This window comes from Castor canadensis, chromosome 1 (genome assembly GCF_047511655.1).
Source record: "Castor canadensis chromosome 1, mCasCan1.hap1v2, whole genome shotgun sequence".
NCBI classification, from domain to species: Eukaryota; Metazoa; Chordata; class Mammalia; order Rodentia; family Castoridae; genus Castor; species Castor canadensis.
Window position 1 is genome coordinate 18240790 of NC_133386.1, and position 14144 is coordinate 18254933.

General features: G+C 32.1%; 1 protein-coding gene across 10 annotated transcripts in view; it reads right to left on the reverse strand.

Moving 5' to 3' along the window:
• Stxbp5 (syntaxin binding protein 5) overlaps positions 1 to 14144 on the reverse strand; it is a 164425-nt gene that overhangs the window by 117326 nt on the left and 32955 nt on the right. For all 10 annotated transcript variants that reach the window (XM_020168715.2, XM_020168716.2, XM_074072510.1 and 7 more), the window contains exons 5-6: positions 4865 to 4999; positions 3199 to 3262 (exon numbers count right to left, since the gene is read on the reverse strand). In XM_020168715.2, coding sequence (XP_020024304.1) covers positions 3199 to 3262; positions 4865 to 4999 — 199 coding nt within the window. The remainder of the gene's footprint in view (positions 1 to 3198; positions 3263 to 4864; positions 5000 to 14144) is intronic.

The following is a 14144-nucleotide window of genomic DNA, read 5'->3' on the forward strand; positions in this document are numbered from 1 at the left end:
CTGTTTCTCAGCATTTCCTTAGTGCAGTGTCTCTTTTGCTATTTTTTTTCACAACATTATTCAATTATTTAGGTCAGAAACCCTGGGATCATCCTTAATGCAAGTCTCTCCCTGGAGAGGTAAAATCAAGTAAATTTAAGATTAGTTTCTATTATCTTTCTAATTTACATCCCTCCAACTCCAGTACCTTCCCCACCTAGTTCAGGATACAAAGATCGCTTTTCTGGTTGCTGTGACTCCAGTCTTGCTCCTACATTAATCCGTTGCACATTTTAGTTGGAGTAACAGTTCTAAAACACAAATCTGATAGGGAAATGTATTCTTCTATTTAAAACATTTAAATGTCTCACCATTATTTTTAGGATAAAACCCAAATGCAATAACATGACAAGATCTGTCAGTGTCTGACTGCTGCTCACCTCTCCAGCTTCATCCCTTACCACACCCTTACACCCAATGCACTCCATTTGCTCCTCCCTCCGCCATTCACTCTCCCCTTTGAGCCATCTGAATTTCTTCCTCTGCCTGACTATTGCTATTCAGTTTTCAGACACCACTCACATTGGGAAGCCTTCCTTGGCAAATATAAGTCAATGCCCTTCCAATGTGCTCCAATAGAATTCTGTACTTTTTTTTAACCTGAAGGGTTACCTCATAATATAATAATGGCCTCTTCCTTACTTGAATTCTCTTATAGACTGGAATACTGTCCATTTGGGCAGAGACTAGTTTTATCTTATTCAGCACAACACCTCTAACACAGAACCTTTGTGTTATAGATACTTAAACATTGTACGAATAAATGCATTCCAGGATGGAATGCATATTCTTGCCTCGTAAGCTGTGCACACTGCCCATCTGCTGCCACACTCTCATCCAGCATTTTTCCAAATCTCCCAAATCCCCGTGCTTAAAATCTTCTCCCCTTTTTCTCACTGAACAAGCTTCTACTCATTTTTGAGTTTTAAATCCACTGTTGATTCCGTGGTTGAATCTAGCCAATTCCTCTAGATAGACCATGATCCTTACACTAATGTGTACTTTATCTACATATCTGTAATACTTAGTATGTCTTAGACATCCAGTAAATACTTGTATAGTGAATATAAGAATGATTAATATGTTGTCTATAACTATTCATGTACTCTGTGAATAAAAATTAAGTTTGTGGCAAACCCACTAATTTTAATGAATAGAAATTTAGCAGATTTCAGACTACAGAGAAAGTTAAATGAACTAGTTACTAATGTTATCAAAATAGATTTTCCACACTGGGAGGGAACATAATCAATTTTCCTAACCCAAATCCTTCTTTCATACTTTTGAGGAAAAACAACATTTTTATTTCCTTTCCCTTTCTCAATACTTCCAAATATCTTGGACATGAAATAGGGCAATTTCCCATGGAGGAAGTAATAAAGAAACTTCAGAAATAAAGAAAGAAAAGGAAAATAATAAAAGTTACAAGGTGATGTGTAGTGTTAACACCTCAGGACATTGGTAATAAATAAGTAGACATAAAACTTTAAGAAATTTTACTATTCAGATCTCAATAACCTAAAAAGGTTACAGTAAATTTTTCAGCTCTTTAGCCAGTTATAACATCGTAAGAAGTTAGAAATGTCTGCCAACAGGTTAATTTTAATGCCCATTATCTCCTTAGGTTTTCAATTCCTTTCGCTACAAAGGGAAAATAATTAAAATAAAAAATGAAATGAAAGATACAGAACTTAACTAAACTTGGAAAACCCTTTCAAGGTTTATTCCTAGCTGAATCTTTTATAACTCGGAGTGATGAAAATTAGTTTATGTGCTAATGTCTAATTTCTTTCTAATTTTTCTCTTACAAAAAGCTATCTGTGGATCTGGGCATGGTAGTACACCACTGTAATACCAGCATTTAGGAGGCTGAGGCAAGAGAACTGTAAATTTGAGGCAAGTCTGAGCTACCAAGTGAGATCCTATCCCAAAAATTCTAGTGTTGCAGAGGTATCTCCATGGTAGAACACTTGCCTAGCATGTGCAAGGCCCTGGATTAGATTCCTAGAACTGAGAAAAAAAGATCAGTGCCTATACTAAATATGAACACAGGTGTCTACAACATCAATAACCAATCTCTCTGAAGAAGAAATGTAGCACAATGGTGAGTACTGATGGGATGAAATCAGTGTTTATATCTTGTATCTCTGTAATATATAATGTTACTGAGCCTCTACTTTGTGATCTGTAAAATAGGGAAGATTTCTAACTTAAAATATGGATCAAATAAAATAGTGTATGTAAAGCAGTGCCTGACATAGAGTTTAATAAATGCTAGTCATTACTATTTTAAGTAATTTTACACTAATGCCTTCTTAGCCAACACATTTGCTTAACATGACAGCAGCCACCCCATAAAGTTAGCTTTGAAGGAACTTGTCCTTTTCCCTTATATTTTATTTATAGACTTTTTTCCCTAAATACTAGAGATTAAACCAAGGGCCTTACACATGCTAGACAAGCACTCTGTGACTGAGCTTCTAATCCCAGCTATGCAAGAGGTGGAAACAGGAGGACCATGGTTCAAGGACTGGCTAAGGCAAAGTTAGTAAGAGTCCCCACTTGGAAAACAAACTAAGAGCAAAAGGACTAGGTCAAGAGACTCAAGTGGCAGAAAGCTTGCCTAGCAAATGCAAGGCCCTGAATTCAAACCCAAATACCACCCTAAAATGAACAAAAACCAAATTAAAAGATGACAACAACAAAAAACACTTCCACATTAACTGGAACTATTTATGAAGAAAAATTTAAGGAAGTTGCGATATAGCCTTAATAGTAACATAAGGCAATATATGATAAGCACTACAAAAATTGTTTTAAGTGCTAAAAGGCATCCCAGCCCCCAAACGAAAAAAAACCTTTTGTCAACATTATCAAAAAATTAGGGGAAATATTCTGAATATGCCAAATAAAATTAATAACTTATAGCTGTACTTATTTTTACTTATGCTTTAGTGTATTTTTGTCCCTTCAGTTACAAATCATTCTAATTCTTTCACTTGTTTTACATAATCAACAAGAAGCCATTATTTATATATAATATACAAACTTTATTAGTAATCTTAACTTTTTGGCATAGGTGTGGCCCTAGGATAATCTGAATATTTAAAAATTAAAACTCATGCAAAAACAGTAATAAAATTAGAAAAAAAATTCTACCTTTCCCTCATCCATTGGATTATCACTTATATGTACAACAGGTCCTGGGTGAGATTTAGATGACCTAGAATACAAAAGGTTAAATTTTCTTTTCTTAAACATTTCAATATGATTGCATATTCATGGCAGTAAGAATAAATGAATAAGAACATGAAGACTCATTCATAAAGAGAGTACCAGTAAGTGTTCAGTAGCAGACACATAGTTCTTAACGTAGATCAAAACAATAATCAAAGAAAAACAGTGACTATCATGTTGATACATGTGAATAAAATTTATAATTACACTTTCTAGGTAGAAAAGAACTTTCAATTTAGTCAAACTTTTCAGGACAGAAAATTTATTTTCATTGCAGAATTCTTCAGGTTAGTATTTTTGGATAATGCAACATTTAAAATACTGTTACCTTGTAACAGAGACAATTGGGGCATCCTATCTGATTCCACAGTTTATATCAGAAGTAGGAAAAATTCTATTATAGCTTTCTTTTAAAATCAGGAAGGTAATGCCAGCTACACCTTCTCAGAGAAAGAGAAGTCATACAGACAAGAACATGGTTGAAATGACGCCTATGCAGAAGGATAAGCATATTCATCTTCATCAAATGTGATGGCTGAGAAGCCACCCTACCTCTTAAGAGTCATTGGTAAAACTACAGACACTTGCACCAGTGCTATCCACTAGATGTCGTGGTCAACTCAGAGAACACACAAATCCCACATTAAAAGGGAATGAGATATATGATAACAGTATCTCTAACACAGGAAGGAAAACTAGGCCTAACAGTCTATTATAACTACATCAATACATTACATAAGAGATACATCACAGAAATTATTCTTGTGTCAAAAAGACATAAATACTGTGGAATGCAATGAAAAATTATTCATTTAAAAACAAAAAATTTACAAAGAGCCTTGCCTTAAGCTTCTATTTTTATGCTTAAACAATATTTTTAAAAAACTTGCAGAAAGGGGTTTAAGAAAGGGAAAAAACTTAGCACTAACGATCATCAGGGCTCTACAGTTCAATTCAGTTTTTGTTAATAATGGTAAAGACAAACAATCATCACTGTATCAAATTAAACAGAATGAGCCTTGAAATAATTCTAGAAATTATCTATATTATTCTGTTGATTATAAAAATCTATCAAATAGTTTCAGGTGTAGTGACACATTACTATTATCCCAGTAGTCAGGAGGCTGAGGAAGATGATTGTGAGTTCAAGATTAGCTTGTACTACATCACTAAACTCTGTCTCAAAAGAACAAAACAAACAAACATACTCAAAGACTGGTTTAAATCAGCATTTTCTAAACAACGATGGCAACCCATTTGTGGATTATGACCAATATTTAAAAGAGAAATAATTAAGAGGTAAAAGACAGAAATAGTGTTTTTTCACCTACCAAGAATAAACATAATGGTTTATGAATTACGTGAATATATGCATATATAATAGCACAAACTTATCTATATAGACATATATAAAGCATTTAAATTTACAATTGGCCATGACAATAGCTTACAAAAGATCAATAAATCTGTTTTTAATACCAATATCTGATACATATTAATTTTACATGGATTAACAAATTGCCTATTATATAGTGATATCACATAAAGTAATGATACTTTCAGATAAAGAACATTTGCTCAAACTTACAGTTCAATGGCTTTATTCCACATAATGACGTAGCCTGAGAGTGTGAAGGACTCCACATTAACAATATGTATATTACCTCGTTCAGTGCCTACATAGAGCCACTTACTCTGGAAAGGCAGATGGCAAAATGTAACCCTGCAAGAGAAAATACATTCAAAAAGGAAACTAGAAAAATATCTGGTAAATTTTACTAACTGCATTAGAGGGTTAATCATGATATGTGTAATTCAGGAAAAGTAAAAATGACAACTTATCAGATTTATCTACTTAATGTGATGAATTTTCAATCATGCTAATTCAACTTATTAAGTCAAACTTAAAACCTTACAGTAAACAGCATGGCATGATTGAGAGATGTGTTCTGAAATTTGAATGTATTTCAAATCTAGCTATGTCATCTACTGGTAACCATGGGCACACCATAAATGTAACCTTTAAGCCACAAGCTATTAATTTCAATACCCACATCTCCCCCAGTGAACACACACAATAATAGTAACAAATAAGACACAATGATAATATTTGCTTCTAGACAGTCAACAGTAACACTGGGCATTGGGCAAGATACAATATGGAGAATATATGCTATCTCCTTTAACACACAATTTCATTACATAGAATTTTCAAGATGAAAATACCTATCAAGAAAATGTACATTCAACTCATATTCTCAGTACTTATGAACTTTCAGTTAGACAATTACTTAAGTTTTATACATATGTTTTTTTGAATGTTTTATAAAATAACATATGTACACCCTCTAAGGGGTTTATGTAAATCCAACAAAGCATAAACATACCTATTAAATCAACAAAATCATTTTTGTGGCATAGACTGAGTATCCCTTTTTTGAAATGCTTAAGACTAGAAGTGTTTTGGGCTTTATTTTTTTCAAATTTTGAAACAACTTCATATACATAATGAGATACTTTGGGGTTGGGGCCCAAGTCTAAATACAAAATTCACTTATGTTTCATATACACCTTTTACACATAGCTTTAAGGTCATTTTATAGAATATTTTTATGCACCCACATTTTGACTGCAACCTGCCACATGAGGTCAAGTGTGGAATTTTCCACTCATGCTGTCACAAGGGCACTCAAAGTTTCAGGTTGGAGCATTTCAGACTTCAGATTTTTGGATTAGGTATATTCAACCTGTACCTCATTACTACACAAGACAATGCAAGTCCCTATGACCATTCCTGAACTCTTTATGGAAACACAGGTTTCCAAATTCAGAATTTCCCAGATTTTAAAAAGGTATATAACACATATTTTATGTATTATATAAAAAATAGCATACTGTAAAACACCCTGAATGTTTTTAAATGTAATTTGTCAGTTTCTTTAAAAGTTACACATATGCCCACAATATGATCAAACAATTCCAATCCTAAGTACATCTAAGTATAGGAAAGTTTATGCTCACACAAGACTTATACATAAATGCTCACAGTAGCTGGTGAATAAACTCTAGCATACAGTCACAACAGAATAATACTCAAGAGTAAAAAATAATGAACTATTGATATATGCAACACTGATTAATCTCAAAATCCTTATGATGAGTGAAAGAAGTCCCACAGAAGACACACTATATGATCCCACTTATATAAATTTGAATGCAACAGAAAATGCAAATTAATCTACTAACAGAATGCAGGTCAATGGCTGCCTAGAGATTGTGGGTGTGGGGGGCAGTACAAAAGAAGAAAGGTACTATCAGAAGGAAACATTTTGTGGTAAGGGGTAAATTAATTATCTTGATTGTGGTGATTATTCATGGGAATGTATATGTGTTAAAACTCATTAAATTGTATACTTCAAATGTATACAGTTTATTATTTATATGTCAATTGTACTTCAAAGCTGTTTAAAATTTTTCTACTTTCAGGGATTGCTGATTTAGGAACTATAAAGACTATGATTTAGATTAACATACAGGCACACATTCTGGAATTAGTCTGTTTGGATTCAATTTCTAGGTCTCTCATTCACTAGCGTATGACCTAAACTGTTGAATCTCTCAAAGCCTCCATTTCAAGGAGTAAAACACACCTATGTCAAATCAAAATGTTCATCTGATAAAGCATGTTAGATGTTTAAAATAGGGCTGGCCATTAAATGTTCAATAAGTGTTACTTAAATTGTTATTAAAAATAACAATCAGAAATTATATGTAAATTTTAACTACAGGAAATAAAAGTAGCAATAGCATGCTAGCTACAAAATGAATAATGTAATAAACGTCGTAAGAATAATTATTCATTAGGAATACGCTTTAAGAATGAAAATAGCTAAACTTTTTGAAAATTTTAAAATAAATAAGCTGAAATAACAAGTTAACAAACAAAGCACAAACTAGAAAACCCAATTTCCTGAACTTTTGTTTTTAATTCTCCATTATTCTTCACTCTACAAAAGCAGAAGCTACTGAGTTGCTTACTACAATTACATAGCTCCTCTTTAATTTTAATACTAACAGAACTACTTTAGTTATTGCAATTTGTGCACAAAATGTAAGCTCATCTCTGTACGTGCAGACATGTCAGGTAATCACACAAACTTCTGCTCCTAGCACAGCAAAAGCATATTGCAGCTATTCTCAAATATTTTAAGAAACAAAGTAAGAATACAATCTTCAATATTCAGGAATAAAAACTAGAGCTTTTCCCTAGGCTTGGTTTCTCAATATCAGCTATCTTAAGATTTTTCTCTCAACTACAAGGCCAACTTACATTGCTGGAAAAGAAGCATCTTTATGTATTCAAGAAGTGAGAAGAACAAACTATTTAATATCTAATATCTTAACATGGAGCTTAAACAGTCACTTATCTTGACACTAAGACTTATGGTACAAAGAGTTTTATATACTTCTTTTAAAAATAAGAACCATGGGACTGTAGTTGCACAAATTTAAAAATTACTCTGCTGTATAACTATCTTCGTTATTTAAGGAAGCTGAAAGGAAAAAAGGAGCTCAATGTTTTTTATTACAATTAACAATTTCTTAGCCAGCAAATGTTCCCAGCTCTCGGCATGAGATGATAGGAAGAGTGAAAAAAATTAGAATCCTAGTTGTAGTCAAATAGAATAAATACCATGTTGGAAGGCCAGTGAGAAAATGTGGTTCCCCAAAAGCTACTACTAAGAAGGCAACTCAATCAACATGTCCTACCAATAACTGCAGGATTCCAAATTTTGAGCAATTCAATGAGTCACTTACCAAAATGAAAAACTGGTGGTTGAGACAAACTGGATTTGATTTCCTATATTTAACAGTGTTCTTTTAATGAATTGCTTAGATAGGACTGTATTTCCTGATTTACAAAATAAGAATCTTGACCACTTAAAAGATAAAATAAGGAATAATTAAGCAAGTTTTATACAATAGATGAAAAATATATTAATTACTTCAGAGGAATAATGTACTGGATTATTTGAAACTGCTACATGTATTTATGTATGTATGGTGCGTGTGTGTGTGCATGTTTGTGTGTGTAAATGTTTAGTGTTAGGAAGTAAAACATATACTTATTCACTGCTTAGCAATAGCAGCACCAACACCAAATTTGGAAGATTTTACTAATACCAATTTTTTTTTTTTTTTTACAGAAGACCATGTATGGATTCCTAAGTAATGTTGAAATTAATCATTCATAAACAAGGCCATAAATAGAAAATGAGATGCATATTAATGCAGACTTAAATTTTTCACAATGAAATCCATAGATAGGGATATGAATCAATAAATTAATCTATGGGTCTGTATTTCTATTAGATTAGCCCTACATAACAGCAAACATGTAACACATTTATATTCTCAGCAAACATCATAATCTTGCACCTAATAATTGTTCAATAAGTATTTCTTAAAGAAGTAAATGAACTATATAAAATCTGAGGACTTAAGTCAATTAAAAAGTCATGTATTTCTGACTTACTACCTTCTCTATCCCTATGGCCTGTGCCTAATTTAAACCACTAATGTTCACTGTAAAAACAATTTCAAGCTGCCGTAAGAGCTATTGTTTTCAAAGCCAAGAGTGATCACATCATCATCTATGTGAAACTCTAATGGCTTCCTACCTTTTTCTTAAGCAGTATTCAATGATGTTCTGAGAAACGACATATGAAGTATGCTGGATTTAGTCAACTGGTACTCAGTCCAGTCCTATGCTGCAGATGGTAGAAAGCTAAAACTTTTATTTCCCAGATTCTCCTGCAGCTAAGGTTCTAGATGAGATTAGTATTGGATGTGCCTGAGATTTGTAGGCAAAATGAGGCTGACACTATCCTTCTGTTGTTGTTTCTACTAACAAGGATATTTTTGGAGATCTGAGTGAAAGGAATTTATTGCATCACTATGACAAGCCACACATGTGATAAAGAGGAAGGAAAAGCAACAACAGTTTCTATTCTCTGGATTGCAGCTATGGTGTTATGTGTGTAAACTCCACAGGCTTACCACCTTTTGAAATACTTTGTAAAGTTAGGTTCTTATATTAAATACCTGTATTCTTAAAATATCTGCAGTGATTTCTGTTCCTGCATTTGAACCCTGACAAATACAGCAAGGAAATGTACCTAATTCTTGACTTCTCTATGTGATAGTTTCTAGTGACCAGAAAATATGAGCTTATTCTGTTAAGATAATGCCATTTATTTAATGACTTAAAGCTGAGAAAACGCTGAGACTCTTTCTCAACAGCAAGTTGCTCATGAGCTAGAACTTTTTCACTTTCCAAAATTATCCTTTCTGGACGACACATCCAGCATTGTTTCACAAATATGGTGCTCTAAATGTATGAGAATGCTTCAAGATTTTGTGCTCCTGAATGTAAGAGAAACTCACTGTTTTCCAGTGAATCCTACATATATGCCCACATGTGCTCTTTAAAACACTTTACCTAAAATTCCCAAAACATGATGGATGATGCATCTTTTCTTCTGCTTGGTTGTTAAAATTTAATACAGAAAATTTTATGATATTCACACAATGTTTTTCACTGTACTATTGTTTGCCATTTCATCTTCTTTAAACAATAATCTATTTGCATGAGAATTTATCATAGTATCTTCATGGACTATAAACTCAATGTTTACCAAATTAATTCATGTTCAAGGAAGTAGGGGAGAATCAGGTATTATTTGGTGCAAGTCTTAAATTTAATTATACTGACTGTTCTGTTATGAATAAAATTTAAGTCTGCATTGGTGAGCATAGAAATGTATTAAAAACAACAGCAGCCAGTTGATAACAATTTATAAACCTGTTTAAAGGATTTCCTTTTTATTTATAGTTCCATATATCTTTTCTGATAAACTGTCATAGCAACTTTAGAAGTTATCTTCGTATCTATAACCTAGCAGTGTAAATGTCTTGCAAAATAAAATTTGAAGATATTTGAAATTTTTACATTTACAAAATTATACTTCTATACTTATACTGATTTCAAGCTCTTCTTTATTAATTTCATCTTTTTAATGCTTTAAAATTTTTAGAAGTTCAAATAAATCACAATATTTCATTAATCTTTATGTAGCATCAATAACTGTCAAAATGACTGTAACATTATACCAACAAGTGAAATAATGAATATTAAACAGGAAAATAACAGCAACTATAGAAATGATAAATAACAATATCTAAAGAAGCTGTTCCCCATTACAAGGGTATTTCTTAAAGCTCTGTTTTTATTGATCTTAAAGAATGAAGATGCCATAATGTTTGCCTTATTCAATATATGTTATAATAAAGTAAAGTTATATGATACTCATTAGCAGTCATTAACTGTACTTTTTCATGGAAATCTCATCTTTTTCTCCTTCTTAAATCAGATGGTCCTTTATTGTACTTTACTGGAAAGGTGTACTTTAAATATCTTATAGTCTATCGCATGTCTTTTTATTATTAAAAATGTTTCTATATACAAAGACATTCACAAATATGACTAAATTTATGCACTTATATTAACTTACTAGAGTAAATGACTTTTATTAGTCTTTCTTTGCTTGTCTTGCCTTTCCCCAGAATTTACTCTTTCCATAAGTCTTACTACCAACTGGAACATATGCTTCCAAATCTTTCCTCTGTGTTTACAAAATATTCAAATTAAGATACGAAAAATTTTTGGTGGGGAGGGAGTCATTTTCAAAAAGAAAGATGTACAAATTACTGTGAATCCTGTCCTCTTATGAATTGGTACCCGGTATGTGTGTTGAGGGAGGAGGATAAATGTCTTTTAACTTTATGGTAAGTATGCTGCACAGAAATTAAATTTTTAACATAAAAATTATATGTCCTTTATTATATAGTTTGCACTCTGCATACGCTATTGAAGCAGTGCTTGCCTCAGTCTTACAGATATTCCCTATATCACTTTTTCCAAGTTTTAATTCTTCTTGGGTATTTTTCTTTTAAGTCTTCAAATGACGAACAGCTGATTTTAGTTATGATGTAAGGCACATTCCTCCTCATTTAGATAAGATTAATCACCATGTAGTTTGCTTACTGTACACATTTTTTTTTGTCTGTAATGCCATCTCTCTCTTGCATAAGAATGGTTGGTCCATAGCTATGTTTTGGTTCATTTGTCTTCCCTTGGAAATTATTATTATCATTTTAGTTTCTACAGTTTTAAACAATTTTTGATCTCTAATACAATGCCACCATCTAATTTCTCTTTCAAAACTATATTGGCTATATACTAGGCCTTTCTTTTTTGCTATGTAAATTTTAAAGTCACGAATAACCTTGTTAAAATTTTTACTGGAATGCTACTAACTTTGTAGATTAATTTGGAGAAAATTAGCATTTTAAATTTTGATTCCTTCCTATGAATTTCTCCATTTGTTTTGGTCTTCTTTCATTCCTCAATAAACCATACATACGTATATATACGTATATATATATATATATATATATATATATATATATATATATATACGTATATATATATACGTATGTATATATACGTATATATACGTATGTATGTAGTATATATATGAATGAACTGCATTTCTCCTGTTTTCCCCTTACTTACTTTCTTTTGTGTATATATATACGTATATATATATACGTATATATATATACGTATATATATGTATGTATGTAGTATATATATGAATGAACTGCATTTCTCCTGTTTTCCCCTTACTTACTTTCTTTTGTGTAAATACACCTAAGTGATATCCATTATAGATGGCTTAATAGGTATATTTTATTGAATTGTTTTTAAGTCTAATCTGAAAATCTCAAAGCTTTAATAAACAAATTCAGCATGTTTACTATATAGAGTATGGCATATAGTTGAACTTATTTTTTTAATCCTGTTTAACCATCCTTTCTATTTCCGTTATTTTATCTTCTTTGCTGACCATTACTGATTCATCTTCATTCCATTCTTCCTCTCCTCTAATGGTGTTCATGTTTCATCTTTTGTTCTTTTGGTTAACCTTACAATTTCAATACATGTTTAGCTTTATAGCTTTCTAATGTCTCAAAAACTGAGTACTTGGGGGCAGAAGTGTTGGGTATGTTCTGAACTTGTTCAGAGAAAACAATGTCTTCAGGATATAACTTACAAACTTATTTTTTATTCTATTAATTATGTCCAGTATTAAGCAGCTCTTTCAATGTAAAGATATTTTAGTTCTGCAACATTTTCATCAGTTATAACTTTAATCATTACTTTTTCCTCCATTGTACTGTTTTCTCTACAAAAAATTCCCTAAAATCTTTCGAAGGAAATCTCTACCTTCTGTCCTTCATTTCCATCACTGACTCTCTCATCATATTCACTCCATTGTCATAAAGCGCTTATTTTTAATCAAATAAGTGAATTTTAACAGTAGAACTAATAAATGTACGAACTATTTTTTTTCTTTTTGGTGATAGTGGTGGTACTTGGGTTTGAACTCAGAGCCTCACACTTGGTAGGCAAGCACACTATGTAGTCATGTCGCCAGTCCTTTTTTGCTCAAGTTGTTTTTCATATAGGGTCTTGCTCTTTTGCCCAGAGGTGGCCGCAATCCTCCTACACATGGCCTCCCATGTAGCTGGGAAACAGGTGTGCACCACTATGCCTGGCTTTTGATTGAAATAGTTTCACTAACTTTTTGCCGGGACTGATCTGGAACTACAATTGTCCCAGTCTCCACCTCCCACATAGCTCGGATTATGAACCACAAATTACTTTTTCTTATATTTTTATAAGCGCATATTAGTTGTACAGAGGTTTCACTGTGATATTCACGTGTATCCTAATTAGATTCACCTCCTCCATCATTCTTCCTCATCCTCTCCCTCCCTTCTTAAAGCAATTTCAATGTTCCATTTTCATACACTTATATAAAGCATAGCAGTCATATCTACTCTCCTTCACCCTCTCCATTTACCCTCCCCACTCCCACTGGTACCCGCCACCAGTTTTACTTTCCTGTCTTTCTTTTTTTTTAAGTGTACACTGATTGTTAAATGGGGTTTTGCCATGGTATTTCACACATGTATATACTGTACTTTAATCAAATTAACCCCCCATTACACTTTCTGTATCACACTGCTCCTCTGTTATTCAACAGCTTTTGCTGCATTTCATTATGCTATTGTTCATACACAGATGAAATGTATTTTGATAGATATTATTCACTATCATTCTCTTTTGCTCTTGCATCACCCTCTTGTCCCCTCCAACAAACCCACTATTAGAATATGAACTACTTATTTGAAAAGATTAAATAGACCAACCTCCAAAAAACCATATTAACAGAAATAAGACAAAATAAAATGAGGAAAGAAGCTTAATAAGTATAAACTTAAACATAAGTATGCAATAATATAATGGGATATATATACCTCTAATCTTAATGGTTTGATGATACTCTGAATTATAAAATTTATTCAAGAGAGTTAAATTACCAAAAATCATGGATGAAAACAAACATATTTAAGAATTATATTCTAATATTAAAAACCTTAAGTATAGTCTAGAAAAATTCACTAAACAGATCATCCCTTTATGAACCTTTGTCCTACAATGACAAGAAAGAAAAAAGGAAAATAGGAGAAGGGAAGGAGAGACAGAAAGATAGAAAAGTTATTCAAATTACTCAATTCATTATATGAAAGCAGCATGCCCTGATACCAAATTGACAACAGAACAAAAAGTTACATTTTAATCTCACCTAAGAACAAGAAAGAAAATCCTCAAGAGTATATTAGCAGTTATGTTTAACAATATAATAAAAGAATTTCCAATGCTATTCAAAATTGTC